The 23764-nt window shown below is 40.0% G+C and overlaps 1 protein-coding gene across 1 annotated transcript in view; it reads left to right on the top strand.

The window, feature by feature from the left end:
• The first annotated feature begins 1369 nt into the window (after positions 1-1369).
• Positions 1370-23764, top strand: part of LOC139717001 (carbamoyl-phosphate synthase [ammonia], mitochondrial-like) — an 86641-nt gene continuing 64246 nt past the window's right edge. The window contains exons 1-15 of the mRNA XM_071628518.1: positions 1370-1473; positions 9086-9254; positions 9668-9777; positions 11221-11365; positions 11681-11827; positions 12926-13108; positions 13986-14114; positions 15301-15407; positions 16352-16493; positions 17068-17145; positions 18781-18978; positions 19567-19803; positions 20809-20919; positions 21759-21887; positions 22628-22772. Of these exons, the coding sequence (XP_071484619.1) occupies positions 9135-9254; positions 9668-9777; positions 11221-11365; positions 11681-11827; positions 12926-13108; positions 13986-14114; positions 15301-15407; positions 16352-16493; positions 17068-17145; positions 18781-18978; positions 19567-19803; positions 20809-20919; positions 21759-21887; positions 22628-22772 (1981 nt within the window). The 5' untranslated portion in view covers positions 1370-1473; positions 9086-9134. The remainder of the gene's footprint in view (positions 1474-9085; positions 9255-9667; positions 9778-11220; positions 11366-11680; positions 11828-12925; positions 13109-13985; positions 14115-15300; positions 15408-16351; positions 16494-17067; positions 17146-18780; positions 18979-19566; positions 19804-20808; positions 20920-21758; positions 21888-22627; positions 22773-23764) is intronic.

The raw sequence follows: 23764 nt of genomic DNA, 5'->3' as shown, positions 1-23764 counted from the left end.
ACTTCAGGGGGGTGTTTCATCAAAGTTTGTCAGTGCTGACAGTTTCAGCAAAGTTCTTGGTTTTGATAGGATGAGATGCTCTGGTCACTGATTGTTACTATGGTGATTGTCGGCGCTGACAACTTTTAGCGCTGACAAACGTTGATGAACAAGACACGTTAGGGAGTATGGGAGAAAGGGAGAAGAATCAGAAGAGAGAAATAAATCAAGTCGAGAACAACGGGAAGCCCAGACGATATTCATAATTTCACATTATGATGGGGGTATGATATCGACAGCTCCATATTAGGTTTGTTGAATTTATTGTGGCCTCGGGGAAGAGAAACCCAATACACAATGTACCCTGAAAACCCCAAAACAATTATACGGATAATGACATTGAGGCTCACATAGGCCTATTACAGATTAATGTAGCAATGTAATTCCTTTCCCGCCTGCTCAACAAGTTCACCTCTCCTTTCGAGCTTTCTTCTTTTGTTCTGCTTCCTTCAGCCCACATAGCACTCATGCAATCTTATGGTGAATTAAGCTGCCATGTCACCGACCTTGTTCATTGTGATTTAAACATTTTGAAAAACGTTCTATTCCGGTCTTCCTCTTAAACTTTGTAGGCTTACCCAGTATACAATTAGCAAGTTATATGGGCCTATAATAGTTGTTCAAAGAATAGGCCTATGGAAATGTAACAATGAATTGTTAAAGTCTGAAAATCATCTCGTAGGTCACCGTGAAAGCGGAGTGTGGGGATCAGGGGGCATTTCATGAAGCTTTTTGTCAGATATTTTGTCTGACAAATTGTTAAAAGCTACTGAAATCCTTGCATCTGATTGGCTTAGAGCAAATTTGTCCGACGAAGAAATTTGCTCTCAGCCCCCCCCCCCCCCCCCCCCCCCCGGCCACGCCACAGAACACCCAATAAAGCCAATCGCATGATGCAATACATCCGATCCTCGATTGCCGTATTCAATGCATGATGCAAGATCACGCCCCTGGATGGAGAAAGAAAAAGGAGGAAAAAATAGATAAAGAAAGAAAAAAAAATCGAACCACAAACGTGCAAACACGTGGTAGTAATTCATCACATTGTAGACATGAACATTTCAATGTCTGTTGAATCTACTGACTCTTTTCGGTAGAGAAGGAAATTGATTCTGCACGAGCAATATTCGATATGCTTCGATTATGTAGCTCTCGTCAGCTGTTTTCGGAAAAACGCAAGAGTTTCAGGAGTGAGCTGAAATTTAGTGTAGACCCTATTTAAATTGTAACTTTTTCCTTCGTTTATTTTCGGTTCAATCGATTATCTATCGGGTCATTGATCGTGCAGTTATGCAGGATAGAAATTTGTTTTGAAATATCAACCGGCTAACCAAGGGATGTGGATGCAGTGAGCTTCATGCTGAAAAGATCAAGAAGCACCCCTTCAATCTAATTTGTGTATACACCTGTGATGCTTTCCTGCCCTTTCTGACCGTAAGTATTAGATAATGAGGGATACCGAGAACGCTTGATGCATTTTCATAGGTCTAGTTTTAGACTTCACACGGACACAGACTCGCTTCGCGGCCCCGTGCCGGGCAGCAGCATTTGACCCGGCCCCGTGTGTCGCGATAAAGGGCGTTCGTCGGGGTAGGCGATGCAATAGGTGCCTAGTGCCCGAGCACACAGAGCAGCTGTCATGCTCCGATGACCCGTGGCCGTGCGTCGTGGTCGTGCTTGATGCGTGACACCCTCGTTGCGAGAACCTGACTCAATCGACATGCTTGGCCGGGGCCTGAGACTCCCTTGAGCTATGTTTTTGTTTGTTTGTTTGTTTGTTTGTTTGTTCCTTTTTTTAAAGATAACGGTAACACCAAGGAATTGCAATGCTGTGTGTCGTCTATACTAAAACGCTGTTACACAGCCCAGTCAGTTGCTGTAAAAAAGCTCTGCACGGCGTCTGCCTGGTCGGGCTATGTACACTTGTCTGTATGATGTTTCGTCAAGACTAAAGAGTCTTTTCAGGAGCCGACTGCACTGACCGGTTAAGCCAAAACAGGGTTTTGTAGTAGGATGTTAATAAATCGTAGATAATAAATCCTTCTACTCACCATTTGTTTTTTCCATATTAAACACAAGAAGATACTCTGCACTTCGGAGCTGAGCCTGGACTCTGGAGTCGATGATGTTGCAGGAATTGGTCCTCCAATTGGAAGTTCAGTTTATTGCATTTCTCCCGTTTAGCAAATAGGGTCTACACAAGATTAAAAAACGCGACACAAAATATGATTCCAGTAAATATTAAAGGTGAATTAGCACAATGGTGAATGCTCTACTGGACTGCGAAATTAGAGATGGAAAGAGAGATAGATAGATTGAGAAGGAGAGAGGGAAGTTCGCGAGTCCAATGTTTGATGATGAAGTTTGGCAAGTTAACAATACTAATTTACAACTTGACATTTCCGTGCTTTCACATTAAAAGCTGGTCAAGAAGTGTAACGTTAGTGAGTGTGAAAAGTGGAATTTTTTGAATGAGTAGTGTTACAGGCGTGTGAAACTTCTACAAGATGTGGAGCGAAGGAAGAAGGGGATTGGTTGGAAAGGGTGTCCATCTTGCGTTGCCATGGTGACTTGAGGTGAAGTTACATTTGCGAGAAATTTTGGATAGATATAGATCTAGGTGTGTATGAGTGCTTGCTATACAGTGGGCCTGAGTGGTCGTAAAATTGTGCTTATAAATCTAAATATTACATTGTAGTGTGACCATGAGCGGATATGGTCGGAGAGTCGGTAGAGAAAATGAGAGTATGACTCATTGTGCTGCTACAGGGTGTTGGACATCAGTTCATTATTCCTGACAATCCAGGAAGGGTTTAGGGGCCAAAGAAGTTTGAAATTATGATGTAGGTGTCCTCTCCTCTCCACTGAAGTCATAATACTGCAAATAGTCATCATCATACATATTGTACATAGGCCTAGGGGATATGTAGTCTGAGACACACCAGTGGGGTCGTAGATTTAACATTAGATTTACTGTAACATATTACATTGTTAGATCCCCCCCCCCCCCCCCCCCCCCCCGTATAACTGGTATTTCTTATCAATGCAAGCTGCCATTGACCACAACACCATCAAAAATTCCACCACCTGCTACTTGTATATTATACTATGAGAAACCTAGATCAAATGCTTTTGCACACGGTCAAACCTTGGTGCGGATGCCGATTGATAGACATACATCTTCTTGAAGAACTTGGTGCACTTCTGTTTGTTTTTTTCCTTTTCACTTTGCAGTACCACTAGTAATACCATAAAGTAATAAGGCTTAGTATAAGTATGTAGAAATCTACCACATCTACAGTACAACCTGTATCTATCAAATTTTTAGGTGGTGTATACAGCCCACGTTGTAACCACGAGTGTCGTACCGTTTACCATCACAATCATTTGATATGCTAGATGCATGGCCCGACAATTTGCTGGATACAGCAGCACGTCAACAAGCGATGACAATGTATTTTATATCACATTTTACAATCATGAATACACTTGACTTGGTTTATCTCACATTCTAGAGACAACATTATTTTCTCAAAATGGTTTCTTCTCTATTCTGATTGTTGTTGTTTTTCCTTGTTTTTCTAGTCTTGTCACAGCCTTATTTATTTAAGAGTCGATGATATACAATGTGTTAGTCCATGGCTCCAAGGGTGCGTTTGAACGCTCTAGCGAACCAAAGCGAACTGAACTAAAGCGTACCGTACCGAACTGTGCCAGTTTTGGAGCGTTCGAGCGCTCTGTGGAGAAAGTGTACCTCACAAGTTATTTTTAGAAAAGGTCACACATTTTTTGGAAGAATGTCATCCACCTGGCGCTTGAACTACTTGCACCTGTCCCGAACAAAAGGAATGATGTTTTTGCATTGTGACGTGTGCACATGATACGCGCATGCTTTACAGCGAACTTTTGGTACGCTTTGGTACGCTTTTGGAGCACATCTTGAAGTGGATGGCTTTAGGACCGTTCGAGCACTCCTCTGGCGTGGATACGGTACGGTACAGTTCGCTTTAGGAGAGCGCTCGAATGCACCCCAAGTCAGACCAGGGAGGTACACCTACAGAAGCCATTTAAACAAGACTGATGGATTTTGAGATCTTGTAGACACTAAACAAGTCATGAACTCCTTAAGACCTGAGTGTAACTTTAGTTAACACCAACAGCCTCGTTATCACTGTATGAGATTTAACATAATCTTGTTGTTTCTACTAACTGTGATTAGATTTGGGTTGTTGATAAGATCTGACCTGCCAAACATGACATCTGCTGGGTAGAGACATCGTAAACCAATATATGACTCACTTGTCAACAAACATTTGTGACCCGCTGCAACAAAAGGATCCTAAAGTCGCTGACGGGTAAGCCGAGCATGGCCCAGAAAAATGCTATTTTCAGGCCTTTCCTTTGATCATTTAGCTTTGAAATTTCGGCAGATGATAGAAGATACATTAGACTACAAAATTGTGTAAAACAGAAATCTGAACGTTTTGACAGATTTTGGCGATCTGACTTCAAAGTCGATTTTCTCGGCTCACCCGTCAGCGACTTTAGGATCCTTTTGTTGTAGCGGGTCACATTTAATCATGATAGTACTTTATGTGTTCAGGTAGATAAGGTTTTTGATTGTTTAAACCAAGTCCAAATCAGAAACTGTCGTACAATATTGAATATACAGTAAACCCTTTTCAAGTTGATTTCAGTCATTCCCATGAAGGGAGCAATAAGCATTTCCTCACAGGGAATAATTTTCTTGGTATCGCATCGCAATTTGCTATGCATTTTTACACCACTGCTACACAAACTAACTTTTGTGTACAGCAGTTTTCTTACATAGAAGTGTACAGGATATCACTGAAGATATTTTTCATCAGCTGAAATTACTAATCAAATTTGAGTTTATTATTCCCTGCCTCATTTGGAATGGACAAATTTATTATTGTCATCATTATTAATTTATTTGTTTGTTACCTTGTTTGTTTTTTAAGAACATGCATTTCTCATTGTCATAACCATGTGATTCCAGATTTTAAATTACTCTTAAAGGGTTCACTTCATATGAATTATGGAAAGAGTTCCTTAATACGTATCCCGTACTAGTAATTTTGCCATGCCACGGTACTCTACACTACCCTACCTTTGTTAGCTTACGCACAGATACATGCACACATGTACATGTATGTATGCACATTTGACAAGTGACAGGAACAGCATGCATCTGTGTGAAAGCTAACAAGGGTAGGGTATGTAGAGTGGTATGGCAAAATTAGTGGGGGCTTGTACATAAGGAATTCTTGCTGAAATAGTTTCAATTCCTATGAACAAGATACTGATAAATAAAAACTCTCTTATAGTGAGATAAAACACTTCTGTCAGCTAAGAACAAAGAGGACATAGTTAAGATGGCCCCTATGTTGGGAAGAATACTTTCACACATTGTATCTTAAAGGGAAGGTATAGTATTGGTGGAGATGAAGATTGTGCTTTGAACTTTATCCGAGATACCGAGAAACCGCTTATGAAATAGTACAGAGCATACCGGTACTGCACTGGTACTAAGAGGAATTCAGAGTTTATTTGATGAAAATTGGCTTTGGAAAGGCTGAGACGTCCAAAACAAAGTAAAACAAAGTGATCTAATAAAATACTTGACTGAAGAACAATGTGTTTTTCAGCAGTCACATGGCACAACAAATGCAGTATTTACTGTGCGGCACATCGTCGAAAAGGCAAAAGAAAGAAACGTTGCACTTCACTGGAACTTTGTAGATTTCAAGGCTGCATTTAACACCTTCATGAGAGAAGCCTTTTAGAAATGTCTGCGCTCCACTGGTGCAGAAAAGGTAATGATAGACCTTGTAGAATTGCAAACATAATAAACAAACAGAATGCTCCGTCATTGTCAACAGGAAGTTCTGGTTTAAAGTTACGATGGGAGTTAGACAAGGATGTCTCCTTTTCCCCAGCCTCTTCAACTTGTTTCTTAAATATGCTATGAGAGACTCCCAAATTAAGACAGTGGAATCCGCATCTATAGGTAATATGTGTAATAATCTAATACCAGATGACACCACACTGATGGACCTTGTCTATTAAACGCTGCAAGTGTCAACAAACAAACTGGATGAGGCATGCAGCAGATGGGGAGTGAAAATCAAGCTCAGCAAATGCAAAGTTGTGTTGCAAGACAAATGTCATAGATCCCTGAATGGGGTAGTTGTCGACAAAGTAGTGACTTCTTGGGCAGTAACATCCCTTCAGTGATAAATGATGTGAAACGTCATGGCAGATAAGCTGCCTGGGCATTCGGCAAGCTGAAAAGTACGGTATGGACCAGCCAGATAATCCCCAGATCACTCAGAGTGAGAATGTACAAAGCACTCATCCTCCGTATTGCCATCTATGGTGCTGAGTCTTAGACACTACGCCAAGCTCAGCAACATCAATTAGACGCCTTCAAAATGAGCTGCCTACGAGAAATCCTTGGTGTAAGACTCATCGACAACATACAAAATGTAAGAAATGAGGAAATTAGGCAGAGGCTTCATCTTACCAACACCATCTGCGATGAAGAATCCATAAGGTGACTGAAGTGGTTTGGCCATGTAGACCGTTCCGTATGCTCTCACATAGAGGATCCCATTCCAAGCCTTGAAGAGTGACTTTCTTTAAAGAAAGAAAAAAAAAATGCCTGGACGTCCTCCAGCCCACTGACGAGACCAAATTGAAAGTGACTTGTGCATTCCCCTGAAGGAGGCTAAACATCAAGCCCAGGGAAGACCAAACTCGAAAAAGATCACTCATAGGAGAGCAAAGGGACACACCTTCCTGTGTAACTAAATAAGTCAAGATAGTGGAATAGAAATCCAGTTTTTACAGTGATGCTGTTATGCCCTTTAGTGTACAGTTTTGGAAAAGAGACTTTCCATTACATACCTTCCACTAAATTTGACCTGCAGTTGCATAAATTCAGCAGCAATAACGGAACTCTTGCCCAGTTATGAGTTTGCCTTGAACAATGCTGAAAAATGAGCCCATTAAAGAAGAACATTAGCAAATGACTTAATAAAAATTTTTACTGTGTATTTCTTTGTTACTCTTTCACAGCCTATGAACCATGTCCAGGTACAAATTGTATATGAGGGATTCATTTTAATCGTAATTAAAGTGAATCCCTCATTAAACAATTTTTTACTGTATATTTCTGTGTTACTCATTTACAACCAATGAACCATTTCCAGGTATGAGGGAGTCATTTTAATTGTGTAATTAAAATGAATTCCTAATATGAGGACATGGTTCCTTGGTTGTGAAAGAGCAACAAAGAAATACACATTAAAAAAAATGTTTATTTAGTCATTTGCTAATATTTATATATGTTACAAGAGTGCAGAGAGAAATAGAAAATGGAAGAAAATCTTCAAAAAGCTGAAGTTTGTATGAATTGCAGGTTTCCTAGGAAATATGAGTTCTAAGGAGATCAGAAATTTATTAGTGGAAAATTGAGCAAAGAAAATGGGATTCCATCAAGATCAGAAATGGTAGGATTTGTAATGGGTACTACCAGCTATTACAAAGAAATCTTTACCATCTCGACAAAATATATTTTGTGTTTCAATAAGCACCCACTTTCATAATATGTAGCCTCCTGGATATATGTATTAAGCATTTGTAATAACAAAACTTGAGTCGTTATTTGTGTTTTTTTTTCTTTTTCCTAATCTACATGGTAATATTTTTTGCATTAAGCAAAAATAACTTACTGGTTATTGCAGGAAATTTCTTCTCCTAATGAACGGAAAAAAATGCAAGACTTATACCCGCCCATGCTATGTGTATGTATTTTTTATTATTCCTATTATGCATGTGCAAAGCAAGACTTACTTGCATAGGATGGGGTGTCCCTCTGAGTTACCCTCCTTCATTTCTTCCTCCCTTAGAACTGGCATTCAGCCTCCTGTAGTGATAATCTAAGGCCAACTTGAGTATGGTCCTTCCATCATGTAGGTGGGCAGCCAAGTGGCCCTTGTTTTGTGAAGCCATTTTCCCCCGTGCAATTATCAAGAGAATATTAGAACTTGGATTGGCTACCATTTAGTAGAGAATCTAATCAGTTTCTCACTGTGACAGTTACCTCATATTTTTTGTTTTGTTTGTTTTTTTGGTTTTTTTTGTTGAGCTGTAACTGTTACTGTGCTTTGTTTTGTTTTCCACTTGGCACACACCTTGGAGCGTTGTCTGTGCCAATAAGCACAGGGGTCTTGTTGTTGAATAGAGATTACCTGATCCCCCTAATCCCTATTGTGTCGCTATGGCCTTCATGTTGAACTGAGGCAGATCGTTACAGCCCAGTGTGCTTGCTAGTCTTGTACAAATGTATCTATTGTAAGTCAAGTTTGACTGGATTATTGAATGCTGCTGAAAAACCTTGGCAAGTTAAGCTGCCGGTATCAAAATGCCTAGGTACATGGGCAGGGCTGCCAACTCTCACGCATTGAGCATGAGACTCACGCAATTCAACCAATTTTGACTGTCTCACTCTGATAAACGAAATCTCACGCTAAACCCCCAAAATGGAATGTACATGACTACAAAAATAAATCTCTAAATTCTCTGATATTCCGAATATCGATATGCCCAAGCCCAAAATTTCGAGATTTTCCCGCATGGGTGTAAAGCTTAACCAATAATAATCGTTTTCGGTTCGCGCGCAAAGACAAGCTGGGTGGGGGGTGTCCTACATGAAACCAATCCAGCAGGAACTATAATATATACCTTTTGTGTTCATTTTTGATCATAGCAAACCTTTGTCATGAGTAGTTGTTGACATTTAAAAAGTGCCATTGATCTTCTTATTAATGTCTAATGATGATAAAAGCAAACAGAATTGAAGGGTGTGAATGTCATTAGATACTTCCCACATCATATGGATTAGGACGCAGCCATTATCAACAGTTGGCAAAAGGCAATTATTTCATTGTAGCAGCTTCAGTGTCATTGCAAATTGAATTAGATATGTGGAATGAACCCATTTTCTTTTCACGTTCGACAGAAACTTGGGACTATCTATGAGCCGCTGTTGATCTGCAAAAGTTCTTGGTATGGCTCATCTCACAGCAGTATCGGGTCTCCTGAAGAAGACCTGGTCCCTCCCCCGGTACCTCGCTCACAAGTCCAGATTTCTGTCAACAAGCTCCAACTTGCAAGCAGAGAAAAAGAAGGTACATTTATATGCTAGAGGGCAATTCTTTTTGTCTGGTCAAATGAATGAAAATGGTTCTTTTAAATCAATAAGTAAATACTTTTGTCACTAACTGATCATCTTTGCTAAACATTGTATCTGTACAATTACAAAATTGTATTTGAAGCATGCTATTCATCATACCCTTTTCTTTATAAATGATGAACAGGAAACAGGAAACAAAAAACAACCAATCAGTTATATGTAAGTAGTTGCCATGGTAACTACGGTTACAGTCACGTAACTGTATACATCTGTATTAGATGGGGCCGTCTGACTTGACAGAATACTGATACTAGTACTTTGCTGGGTAAGAACTCATTGTATTGTAAACATTGGCATTGTGATTACCAATGTACTAATGCATGGTTTGAACTTTTTTTTTTTCCGCAGCCCACTACAGCACACTTAATTCTTCAGGATGGAACAAAATTCACTGGTTACTCCTTTGGACACCAGAAGTCTACTGCTGGTGAACTGGTCTTCAACACAGGTCTTGTTGGGTAAGGTTCTAAAATTTTGTCATTTGTAGCGTCAAGTGAAGACACAGACACACACACAAAACCCAGCCCACATTTTCTACGTACAATAAATGATGCAGCTGCTACTATACAGTATGTCCCCAAAAAAATTACAACGGGGCCCTCCGCAATGATATCTTTAAAAATAGTTCATCAATCTGAATACAAATTCAGGGTATGAAACTATAACTCATTGCCCACATCTTACAGAAAACCCCACTCGACTTGCTTCAGTGGTCAAAGAGAAATACAGAATTTTGTAGAGGATGTCGGGAATCTCTTCTGTCCAAGTTCTGTCTATTATTCACACACAAGATCATCGAAATGCTAAACTCTAAAGAATCCGATTCATGACATGCTTTACAACAATCCACATTCATTTTCTCTGTGACCGCTGAACCAAATCGAATGGGGATTTCTGCAAAATAGAGCTAAAATGTTATATTTTAAGACCCTGAAGTAGCATTTTAAAAAATTAATCATATTGGGCATTATCAATGTGAATATCTGATTGTAATTTTTTTGGGTGACCTTCTGCAGTAAGTCGCCCCCAAAATTACAATCAGATTTTTGAATTGATAACACCTCATATTTTATGATCAACCTGTCTAAGTGCTACTTCAGGGTCTTAAAATATAACATCTTAGCTCTATTTTGCAGAAAACTCCATTCAATTTGGTGAATCTGTTGCAGAAAAATGTGGATTGTTGTAAAGCATGTCATGAGTCTGATTCTTCCAATTTTAGCAATTCAATGCTCTTGTGTGTGAATAATAGACAGAATTTGGACAGAAGAGATTCCCGACATCCTCTACAAAATTCCGTATTTTTCTTTGACCACTGAAGCAAATCGAATGGGGTTTTTATGTAAGATGTGGGCAATGAGTTATAGTTTCATACCCTGAATTTGTATTTAGATTGATGAACTATTTTTAAAGATATCATTGCGGAGGGCCCCATTGTAATTTTTTTTTGGACATACTGTATTCCATATTCATAAGATATATATAATTGTATCGGGTGTGTGATAGATATGATTATATTGCCTAAGGGATGTAACTGTATTGGAAAGTACTACAAAAATACAGTTGTGAAGGAAAGCCTGATATCATGATCAGCCAGCCTTAAAGCCTACTCCCCAAAGAAACAAATTTACCAAAACTTTGCTTTATATTCTTGCTGTATATCATATGTGATATAATCAAGAAGATGTACAAGATTTACCACTTTTTTTCTCTTTTTTCTGGTCCAGAGGTATGAATTGAGTAAGACATCTTATCCAGGAATTAACGCTTAGATTACTCAATTTGGATGTTTTGTGCTTTAAAGTCAAAATCTTTTTTGTTTATTCTGAGAATACGAAAATACTCCTCACAACATCTTTTCCTTTTAGATGATTCTCCATTTGTTCCCCATTTCTACTCAGGTACCCAGAGTCTTTGACTGACCCAAGCTACAGAGGTCAGATCTTGACCTTGACCTTTCCGATTGTCGGCAACTATGGCGTCCCCGACACCCATGCAATTGACGAACACGGTCTGATGAAGTTTGTGGAGTCCGAAAAGATACAGGTTCGTTTAGAGCAGACAGTAAAGACAGATGTCTGAATAATAAGGGCAATTTGTCAATCAGTTGCGAGTGTTGTGTGCCCGTAGACCAGAAGAAATGCCACATATCTTAGAGCAGTCCTATATTGTTGGGGGCAAGCTTTGCATTCATGTTGGGATCAGAGATAATGTTTTTTTTTGTGTGTGGATGTGTTGTAAAATTCATGAATGACACTCAGCTGGTGAAATATGGGAAAAACAAGCACAAAATATATTCCATATACAGGCTCCATAATGAAATAAAGGAACAATTTACTCCTATTTCCTTTTTGGCAATAGGTGTCAGGACTCTTGGTCCAGGACTACTCCTACAACTACAGCCACTGGAACTCGGTCAAGTCCCTGTCCGAGTGGCTGCAGGAAGAGGAGGTCCCCGCCCTCTTTGGCATTGATACCCGCATGCTGACCAAGAGAGTCAGGGACAAGGTGAGATTCTCTTTCCCACCAGGGCTGGTGGAACACCCAGCTAATATCTCGAACCCTTCATTAGGTGAGATTCTCTTTCCCACCATGGCTGGTGCAACACCCAGCTAACATCTCAAACCCTTCACTAGGTTAGATTCTCTTTCCCACCGCGGTTGATGGCACACACAGCCAGCTTCTCAAACCTTTCACTAGGTGTGATTTTCTTTTCCCACCGTGGCTGGTGGAACACCCAGCAAACATCTCAAACCTTTCACGAGGCGAGATTCTCTTTTCCCACCGTGGCTGGTGGAATACTGAGCCAGCATCTCAAACCCTTCACTATGCTGTGTTATTATTTGGCTGGCTTTACACCCTCTCTGTGCTTTTCTTCAGTGATCTTGAGCTGATTTCTGCAGATGGATGCCAGTATTTATGAACCTCATGATTTGTTTTGTATTGCAGCAAGCCCTTGTGTAGGATTATCACATTGTTTCACATGACTTGATCCGTATAGTGTAAATCACGTCCAAGTGGTGGGGCAAATGTCAGCTACATCCATGAAGGGTAAAGAAAACTAAAATGACAGGTTAAGAGTTCAAACTTTTATGCTACGTGCAAGAGAGAGCAAGGCAAGGTTCATATGTACGCACATGTGTACAACTATCACAAGCACTGCAAAGGGTCTGTTAACTTATTAAATTTTGAAAAAGATGCAAATGTAGGAGGCTTTGATGTTTATAGTATGTACAAAATTTAATGAAGCAAGTATATAGACATAGTACGATAAATTTTGGTCAGATTGGAAGAATTGGTTAGTAGCTGGTTGAGAAATATTATGCCTTACATGTATTGTAGTTCCCAACAGACTTTATGTTGAGAGTTAGATGCAGATTTGGTGCAAATTTGCTTCTACTGTAGATAATTTTATCTGTGTGTGTGTGTGATTGCACCCACTCACAATATTGCTGAGTAGCCGGAAAGTTTATGGTAGATACATTTCGTTTGTGTACTTCTTTTCCATAAATATTGATTGAAACTGGTTTAGGAAAAGCATGCACATCTCAAGAGGTGATTCATACATCCCTCCCGACAAACCTCTCGGCTTGTTTGAATTCTTAGGGTACAATCTTGTGTAAGATTGAGTTTGAGGGTGACCCTGTAGAGTTCGATGACCCCAACCAAAGGAACCTGATGGCGGAGGTGTCGACCAAAGAGGTGAAGATCTATGGCAAAGGGAACCCATACAAAGTGGTGACGGTGGACTGTGGCATCAAGCATAACATCATTCGCAGTCTCATTCAGGTGGGTACATTAAAAAAACAAAACACTGTTTTACCCACACATCAAAGTGTAAATTAATGATCACTGTTGATGTTTATAACAAGACTCCCGTGTTCTCTGAAGATTTCCATGGTGGTAGAATGGCCTGCTTTTCCAAATGAATCTTTGTGTGGTGAGTGGTTTCACTGTGCACTATGTATTACGTAGATGTGGAGTGTGGCCCGAAAAAGGACAAACTCAATCTCAATGTTTCTGTCAAGTATGTTCCTGCTGTCCTCGAGATCATGAGTTTGAGTGTGGTCCTGAAAAAGGACCACACTCGCATCGAAGAAATGATACAGTGTGTAGAGTGAAACTACTTGTATTCACCACTTAATTGATTGTCTGGGAAAAGCAGGTCCAAGAGATCTGAGGGTGGCTGCCTGTTTCTGTTAAAGTTGCCTTGTTGCACCATTCAAACCTCATGACCCACAGAGATATTAAAACGGCTTACAGTTTCTGAGAGTTACTAATCTAGCAGCGGAGTTCTGCAGCAGCTGGAGGCAGTGTCTTTGGTAATCATGTACATTTCCCCAAGATTGCACACGCTAACCACTGACTACTGGTATATGCCTGGTAAGCAAAACAGGTGGGATGTCATACCAGACTATTGTAAAACCAGAAATGTTTGTGCACATTGTGATTTTGCAAATTTTGTGAGAACCAAGATTCGCAAAATTAAGATGCACACAAAGGTTATTGTCTACACTCTAATATTGATTCCAAATTGCAAAAATATGCTGTGGAAAAAGGCAGTCGGCTCCATTTCCTGAAAATTTCATACTGCAAATATTTCTTGCTTATACTGTATATGACTCAAATAAGTAAATGTGCAGTTGCTATGTTTTTTCTTTGTTAGAGGGGAGCAGAAGTTCACTTGGTTCCATGGGATCATGACTTCAATCAGATGGAGTATGATGGCCTCTTTATCTCCAATGGACCAGGAGACCCCGCTCTGGCTAAGACCACCATAGAAAACCTGCAGAAGGTGAGTAGACTGTGCTGTGATATGAATAAAACTGTCTAACATGATGGCGGGATTGTGTGTCATTGGTCAAGCTTTTTGTGCTGAGGATACATTAGAGGGGTATTGCAGATGATTTTCATAATTTCACATCATGTAGTGCATTAATCGACAGCTCCATGCACAGATTTGTGGAATTCTTCTCGGTCTTTGAGCAGAGAAACCAATACTCTGAAAAATCTTAAACAATTACTCTGAACAGTGTTGATGAATTAAGATCCTCACATTCTTCACAAATGTACCAGTGTAATTCCATTACCTTACCGCTTGATTGACAAGATCACCTGTGTAGAATGTATGCATACCTTCTTCTTTTGTTCTGTTTCCTTGAGCCCCAACTCATGCATTCTAATGGTGAGGCTGCCATGTCATCATACTTACTCATTTAAATTTGTTTTAAATTTTAATACATTCTTATTCCTCATCCCAATCACTATAAATTCTGAAACTCTGTACTCGGGTATAAGTAATTTATCCTTGTTCAAATGTGAAAATCTGAAAATTATCTGGAGGTCTCCTTTAACCTTTGTGTGCCATAGATGGAGCGTAGCCTAGTTTGCCAAACCTTTTTTTTTGTTTTTTGGTCAGCACTCGGTTTAAAATCTCTCCAAACATAACCTCCGAACACTACCTAGTCGTAAAGTTAGCCAGCTACAAAGAAGTAACTCTGGTGTATCGATATACCTCAGTCCAACAGGAAGGCCATGGTGGCACAGTAGGGGTAGGTAATCTCTGTTCATTGATGATCAGTTTCCAGACACACGTGTTCGTATTCACAAAGTCACTCCAGCGTGCATGTCAGTTGATAATAAAAGTACATTAAGTGTTATGGTCAGCAAAATCGCTCACAATTTGCTGGCATAGAACACTCTGGATTTGTATTACTCAGAGTTTAGCAGTTTCTGCCATCCACTACTTTATGAATGCAGATAGCTTTTGGAACTCCTGCCAGGAATTTTCTTTGGACATCCGATGGTCAGACCGAGAAAAGGTATTTGCCGCATCCATGGTCAGCTCTGGTATCTCATAGGAGATGCCCCTCACCCCCCCCCCCCAACCCCCCCCCCCCCCCAACCCCCCGTTACTTGGTCTGAGATGCTGACACCTGCTGCTGTATGTCACATAAATCCTTTGTCATCTTCACTGGCAGGTTCTGGCTCAAGACAACCCCAATCCTCTGTTTGGTATCTGCATGGGGAACCAGCTCACTGGTTTGGCTGCTGGTGCCTCATCCTACAAACTCCCGCTGGGCAATCGGTGAGTGTTTTTTGAAGCAGAGTGCCACTCCTGGTTTGCTGACTTTGATAAAGTAGTATTATTACCTGTACCAAGGGAGGAGGTTATGTTTTCATCAGTGTTAGTTTGTTGGTTTGTCCATGTGCAAAATAACTCAAAAAAGTTGTCAACGGATTTTGATGAAACTTACAGGAAAAGTTGAGAATGACACAAGGAACAGATTTCATTCATTCATTCATTTTCATTCATTCATTCATTTTCATTCCTTCATTCATTCATTCAGTGGGGTCAATGAAGTTGGAACTACAATCTGCACATTTTTTAGGTTTGCACATATGCGCACTAAAGTTCGTGCTCTAGTTTCTGCCTGGGTGAGGCGCACAGCACAGCTGGAAGTTGATGATGTAACAGAAGGCTTCTATATTGGGAAATCAGGCAATTTTTCAGCATGCATACGTGTGGGTTGAAATCACTGATCTCTATGGAAGAACAAGATATGCGGTTGAAATGATCTGCTTGGCGAAGGTCTGCACTCTTAGAGTACTTTTCTAGTTTGAGTATATTTTATTAGTTGTTTGTTTTAAAAGAGTATAAGCAGTAGTTCTACTTTTTCACAAAATATTATTGTAAATTTCGTAATGATAGTTGGGGTGAATGGGTATCATGGGAGATTCTACATGATGATTCTCACTACTGTTGTGCAGGAATTGATTGTCAGTTGTTGTTTCTGCATATGTCACCCGTTTCTATACTAAATTTTCTGTGAGGCAAATGCGTCACTTCTTTAAATCATAATTGTTGACACATAATGTATGTATGATGTTGATGACATCTTCAGACAAGTTATATTTCTGAAGTGCTATGTGCATACTACGCTTGCTGCAGTTGCACTATTCCTCAAAGAGTGCCCTTCATTTCAGTAGTATGTATCTCCTTTAAATACTTGTGTGCTTGGTACTCTACAGGGGACACAATCAGCCGGTCATCAATATGCTGAATGGACAGGCCTTCATCACATCTCAGAACCACGGGTTTGCCATCAACAGTGACCAGCTGCCTCCAGAGTGGTCACCAGTTTTCATCAATGCCAACGACAAGACAAATGAGGTGAGACTAAGAGGCTGTTTACGGGCCTACTCGTTCAGTAGAGGCTTAGCGCTTTGATGATATTGAAATGCATCATGTCATTTACAACAATGTCTCTTGTAAAAGGCACACTTTTTTATTTAAAAATTTATTGATTTATTGATTAACTGATTGGTTCGTTCCTTCATTCGTCTGTCCGTTCGTTCGTTCGTTTGTTCGTTCGTTCATTTGTTTGTTCATTTGTTTGTTCGTTCGTTCATTCATTCATTTATTTATTCTTTTTTTCTTTTTTTTTTTGGTTGCAATACTCGTATTTTGGAGTTGGCTTTATTAGGACCCAGCATAAGTGCTACCTTTCCCTTCATGGGGGGGGGGGGGATCTAGTTAGACTGGTTGCTATGACCAATTTGAGATCTACAAGCTGCTGAATGTAGGCAGAAAAAGAAAGATTCCATGGGAAATTAGCAAGCTGTCCAGTGCATTCAGGAAAAGAGAAAAAAAAAAGAAACAAAATGATGAACCAAACCAGTGAAGTCTACATCTTTTCTCTGTCTACCGACATCAACCACTTGTTATCTCCTTTCTGTACTTAAAGGGCATCATGCATGCATCAAAACCGTTCTTCACAGCCCAGTTTCACCCAGAGCATCGCGGAGGTCCGACAGACACTGAGGTAAGAATCTGTCAGCTCTGTCTCCACTAAATTTCTGTTTGATGTCCTCACTTGAAGAACACCTTATTGCTTTTTAGCTTTTAGAAGGAATTTTAAGTTTCCACAACCTAATGGAAAGAATATGACCAATAATGGTATTCACAACTGCAAAATTTTCATGTACTAAATATCTGACGGTCTTGTCATTTTCCCTTCATTTTAATATGTTTGCATTGACACAACAGAAGTAATATAAACACAATTGTATACCATGTGCTAGCCTGTGTAAAAAGGTCAATATACATGTACATTTGGATCGCAGGGACTTTTTAACCCGTTGAAGACTAGTCCCGAGTATACTTGGCCAGGGGTCTATTGTAGCCAAATCGGCCCTTCCTCAGTGAGTTAACCCTAACTGCACTGGGGGGGGGGGGGGGGGGGGGCCTCGGAGCCGCCCCCCCCTCGACATTTCGCACGATTACTCTGCAACACGCAATGCTCTCGCCGCGATGCTCCATGACTTTTTTCTTTTGAGTTTCCCGCACATTTTGACACCAAATTTGTGACGCCTGGGGGTACGGTTCTGAAGTTACATGACTTTTTGTACATGCACGTGAGGCCAAAAATGGCTGAAAAATGTGATTTTGTGTACAAAGTCAATGCAAATTGAGTTTTTTCACATGGTTCATATAAATATGCTTATTTTTACTCTCAATGGCTAAAATTAGTTTGTTTTAGGAGTATTATGCTTCAAAAAGTGTCTGTGACAAATTTTGTTACAAAAAACAACAAAAACAAAAGGTCGAAAAAACAAAGAAATACATAAGAAATTCATGAAACAATAAAATAAATAAGAAATTAATTTTGATACCGAATTTTTTTTCAAGTACATTTGCTAAGAATGCCACAAAGATAAATTATATAAAAAATGAGCACTTTTGGAGCTTTATTTACTGATTTAGATGAAAGATTCTGATTTCTTGCATAAATTATCATAATTAATCACAATAAAATAAAAGAAGTCTATTTTGGAAAATTTAAAGACACGATCTTGTAGATTACATCGCACACTACCATTGTGCAAAGTTCCGCGGCGATCGCGCGATCCACGGCCGAGATTTTAGGGGGGCCCTTGAGGCCCCCCCCAGTCTTTCGAGCTACCAAAATAGCCCAGTCTTTTTAGGGTTAAGGTTAATGTTGAATGCATGACCAAGAGGCAGTGTTAAAGGCAGGCTGTTTGGAATACATTAGTAATCACATTTTCAGCCCCATCCTGCAGGCATCTTTGAAGGATAGCCTGCATCATACTGACAAATATTATGCAAATGATAAATGGTCATGAGTGTGATGGTACAAGATTTCGTATGAGGTGAAGATGGAGGAGCTCTATTCAACAAGGCAAAGCCGAGTTGAATAGTGCAACTCTTCTTTCACCGAGTCTGAAATCTTGTTCCATTGCAAGAGTAAAGACTTTTAACTGAATATCACGTGGTAGGTAATTGACCAATCAAATAGCTGCATTCTTTTTAGGTGTTGTATAATGTACTTTGGTTTCATATACTAAGCAATTCTACAGTGGTCAGTCTCATGTCTTTAACATATACGTTGGATCGTAATTAACACTTGTTCATGCCCCTCATTTAACTCTATCCACAGTTTTTGTTTGACACCTTCATGGACATGGTGCGTAGTGGAAAGAAAATGAAGAACATCAAGGAAGTGATGAGTCCAGCCGTAAAGAAGGTCGAGAGAGTGGACGTCTCCAAAGTGCTTGTCCTGGGGTCGGGTGGACTGTCCATTGGACAGGCCGGAGAGTTTGATTACTCGGGCTCTCAAGCCATCAAGGCCCTGAAGGTGAGTTTTGTGGGATGAGGAGAGAAGAAATTTGGTAATCTGAGGGGCAGAACCAGTCATTAAAACCAAGGGAAACTGCATTTTGTGCTTCAAGGGAAATGGAATTTAATTAAAAAGGTTCATGTGCATCGAGTTAATGCAGCAAAATTAGTAGATCACATCAGTGAAGTTTGAGTCAAGCTCAAGTCTTTCAGATGGAGTCTTGATTAGCTGGTCCTACTTATGTTTGCCTATGAATCCAGTCAACTTACAATGTAACACACTAAACTCACTCAACTTTATACTCAACTCATTTAACTTAACCCAACACTCTTGACTCATCTCGGGTCAGCTCACTAAACTCAATGCAGCTTAATGTGCTCAACTCGACACTCGCATCTCCATTCATATCAACTCAATTGAACCCAACACTCGACTCAACTCGAGTGAACTCACTGAACCTCCTCAGATGGAAAATGAACAAACAAACTTAACCTTACATGCTTATCGTGGCTCAACTCAATTCAATTTGATTCAACTCAACTCGACTCAACTCAACTCAACTCAGCTCAACTCAGCTCAATTCAATTCAACATTCTTTGCCCACAGGAAGAGAACATTCAGACTGTGCTGATGAACCCAAACATTGCCTCAGTCCAGACCAACGAATATGGCGAGAAGCAGGCAGACAATGTGTACTTTGTCCCGATCACACCTGAGTTTGTCACCGACGTCATCAAGCGTGAAAAGCCAGATGGAATCCTCCTCTCCATGGGAGGCCAAACAGCCCTCAATTGTGGGGTGGAGCTCTACAAGAGGGGTGTGCTGCAGGAATATGGGGTCCAGGTAATTGTTACCTCAGCCAAGGAAGGAGGTTATGTTTTCATCAGCGTTTGTTTGTTTGCTTGTTTGTGTGAAAAATAACTCCAAAAGTTGCAAATGGATTTGGATGAAACTTATGTGAAAGGTTGAGAATGACACTAGAAATGGATGATGAAATTTTTGTAGTGATTTGGAAATTTTTATGGATTTTATGAATGATTTTTGATGTTTTGGCAGGTAAGGTCAATCAACGTGAGAGATCAAGCTGCACATGTATGAGGTTTGAATATGTGCACTAAATTGCGCGCTTTGCTCCTGCGAGGCGCCACGCCGCTGGAAGCAGATGACTAACAAAAGGCTTCTACATGTACACTGGGGAAATTGGGCAATTTTCAGCATGCATATGTATGAGTGGAAATTACTGATCTCATTTGGAAATCAAGACCAGTAGTGGAAATGAGCTGCTTGGCAGAGGTCTGCACTCTCAGAGTGCTTATCTAGTTTAAAATGATCTGAAACTGTTTTCCCTGCAATACCATCAAGACATTTCTGTTTATTGTCACATTCTGTCTGTTGTGTGATATCATCGTCCCCTGGACGGTGATCAAATCGTGCTGCGCCAGTATCACTACACTTATTGTTTCCTAAAATCCTTGCTCATGAGTGGCAAAATGGCGTTAGGCTGGGGTTTAAACTAGGGTCATGATTGGTCAAACAAGGCCAGTCTTCAGTGCTGTGGTGTGCACTGTGACTAGTGCCAGCTATTCAAATGTGTGCGCTTGTGTAATGCGTAATGTACACTGTATGGCAATAATTATTTAGTGTGAGACATGATGCAGGCATACATGTATCTGTATGCATGTTGTTCAGTGAAGAAGTACATCAGTTTTCACCATTAGAAATGTACAGGTAGGCAGTTGTGTGGTGCAAATTTAAGAACCTATGAAAATGTTTGTGATCCATTCAATGTGAAAATAACAATGTTTACATTAAGTCAAAGGAATGCCTCATTTGAAATCCCTCCATCAGGTACTCGGTACTCCCATAGAATCCATTATGGCCACAGAGGACAGGCAGACATTCAATGACAAACTCATGGAAATCAATGAAAAGATTGCTCCCAGCGTTGCTGTGGAAACGGTGAGTGTGAACAGAGCTTTCATCAATCTTTGTAATGATTCTGAAAGGAGGTCATGCCAAATCAGGTTTTTTTTCTACCTTTTCTAATTTCTTTATTCTGTGCCATTGATGATTGCATGCTTTTAGTTTATATTGATTTCAGCATACCAGCAAATATTTGGTAAATTATGTTTTACATGTTGTAATTATGTCTTGATGCCATAGTCTCCTTTTCAGACAATATGAATGTATGTACACAATGACATTAACGAGCTCCATATTAGAAGAGAGCCACTTTTCACATGCTACTCTGTAGGGTAGATGCTTTTCTGCACAGTATCCAGAAAGGTCAAATGTAGTGCTAAAGAGTTAATCAATTTCCACTCCCACTACTACACGACAACATCCAAAGTATTCATTCAAGTGTCACTTGTAATGCTGTTTTAATCATGTTTCATGTTCTATACCACTTGACTTTACACTCAATATTGCCGTTTTGTTCTTCTTATAAAAATTTCTCTGATTCAGTTATTATATTGCCCATTGAGATTGATGAATTAAAGATAGGACAGTATTGATAATGAATCATTATTGAGTGCAGAAACTATGCATATATATTCTTCTGCGCTGCGAGAACTTTGTAATGTTGTCTTGCTGCACTGTCCTAAATAATTTACATTGATGAATATTGAATGAATATCAAATCCACAAGACATATCAATCTACTATCCTAATTTTCTTAACAGAAGAAATAAATAAGATGTGCATTAGTCATCTTCAGTGTTTTGTGTGGGTAAATGATGCATATTCTAAAGTATGGGCTCTTTTTGTCCTGTGCTGTGCCAACACATGTGATGCAGGTGCCTGATGCAGTTGCCGCGGCAGAAAAGATTGGCTACCCTGTGATGGTGAGGGCAGCATACGCACTCGGAGGCCTGGGGTCAGGGGTTGCAGAGAATGAGGCAAAACTGCTGGACATAGCACGGCAGGTGAGAAACACTCAGTTTACTGCAGGGTAGGCAGTCTGGCTAACTATGATGTGTGCTTCTTTTGTAGAAGAGGAATTTGAAGTAATTCTGGAAATTGCTTTTAATTCAATAAATGAAGACTTTTATCTCAAATGAGCTAACTCCATTCATGTTAAGTTCAGACATTTGTGATTAAAAACTGCTAAAAAAACAATGAAAATCCTCAACTCTTGTGTAACATCCTCAAAAGCCAGCAACATGTTGTGCAACATCCTCAAGAATTTGCGCCAGCTCAAAATAAAATGTATTCAAATATGCGAAAAACATGTGCAAAGCATTAGGGACATCAAACTACCTGGTACTAAGATATATGTGTGCAAAATAAGATAGAGAATATTGAATGTAAGCAGCACAAAGGTACACTGTACATCAGCTGCGAAATATTGCGTACCATGTGCTCATGATGTGCGCACATACAATTTCTGCAATATTCTCAAATTCTGAGCTTGCAACATGTTCAAATATCAAGTTGTGGACCACCCTGATCATTATGATTTTTTTTCTCTTTTAATTAATTAATTAATTTATTTATTTTTTAATTTTTATTTATTTATGTATTTATTTATTTACTTATTTATTTATTTATTTATTTATTTATTTTTTTTTTGGGGGGGGGGAGGTGGTGATTGTTCGTAGATTTGGTGTCCTTTCTTCATGGTCATGAGGTGATGTTACCATGGATGCTATCCTTTCCTATGCAGGGTCTGGCGCTGTCCAATCAGCTGCTAATTGAGAAGTCGCTGCTGGGATGGAAAGAGGTGGAGTATGAGGTGGTCCGAGACGCGGCTGACAACTGTGTGACGGTTTGCAACATGGAGAACTTTGACCCCCTTGGAGTACACACAGGTAAAGGGAGGGGGGTGTCAAGATATGAAAAAACAGCATTAGGAGAGTCAACTTTCTTTTCCTGACATTGTAAATCATTAGGTATGGAAGCTCTAGGGTTAAGATACTCTCTGGTATTATCTTATTCATATTTTAAACATCATTGACAAAACTGAATTTATGCAAGAGAAAGCCAAATTTTAAGTGAGAGAAAATATGTCTTGATCTGGAAACAAAAAGCTAGTGCGGGAGAAATTCAAACTCATTTGGGAGAGTTGGAGATTTTGAGAAAAAGACCTCAAATTGAGAGATTTCCTACCAAAAGTGGGATACTGTATACGCCAATATTTTCGCATACAGATATTTTCGCGAATCATGGTATCAGTGGCATTTTCGCGTGTTGTTAAATTCGCGACTGATAGTAGTAGTAGGGTCTACTGCCAAGCCTGAGAAACACGTTCAAACACTTGCCAACGTACTCGTAATGTTTTTCCATTTGCATTGTGACTTCCAAAAAATATGAAAATAGAAGCGACAGAGTAGAAAATTTATAAAATGAAACAATTACGGCATTCACAAGTACTCAGTACCTACCAAATGTTGCAACAAATAGATAACAAAGTTTCAGAGCTGCGCTAGCGCCAGCGAAAGTTTTACATGCATACTATATACACGGCCCTGTCGCTGTACACGTAGTGTCGCGCTAGCTACACCTAGCTGCGCATGGCGTCTGCACAGCCCTGCGCACATGGCGTCTGGTCGGGCTACATGTATCCCTAGGCCTCACCCGTGTACCCAACCACGTCGAGCCGGTGTTCGTTCGCGTAGGGTAACGTAGCACAGAGATTGCACACTTTAATGCACGTTTAGCATCGTACTGCACTTCCACAATCGGTTGCACCCAAAGAGGTTTTTGTAGAACCTCTTTGGTCGCACCGTAGCGTACGTACTAGTAATATAGTATGTGTACGTACTAGCCGATGTAATTCAGCCGTGTTCTGGTCCGGCCAGGG

The sequence above is a fragment of the Diadema antillarum genome, unplaced genomic scaffold, assembly GCF_040938485.1.
Source record: "Diadema antillarum isolate AM-2024a unplaced genomic scaffold, OU_Dant_1.0 scf00000071, whole genome shotgun sequence".
Taxonomy (NCBI): domain Eukaryota; kingdom Metazoa; phylum Echinodermata; class Echinoidea; order Diadematoida; family Diadematidae; genus Diadema; species Diadema antillarum.
Note: the sequence above shows the minus strand (reverse complement) of the source record. Positions and strands in the feature narration are given on the sequence as shown.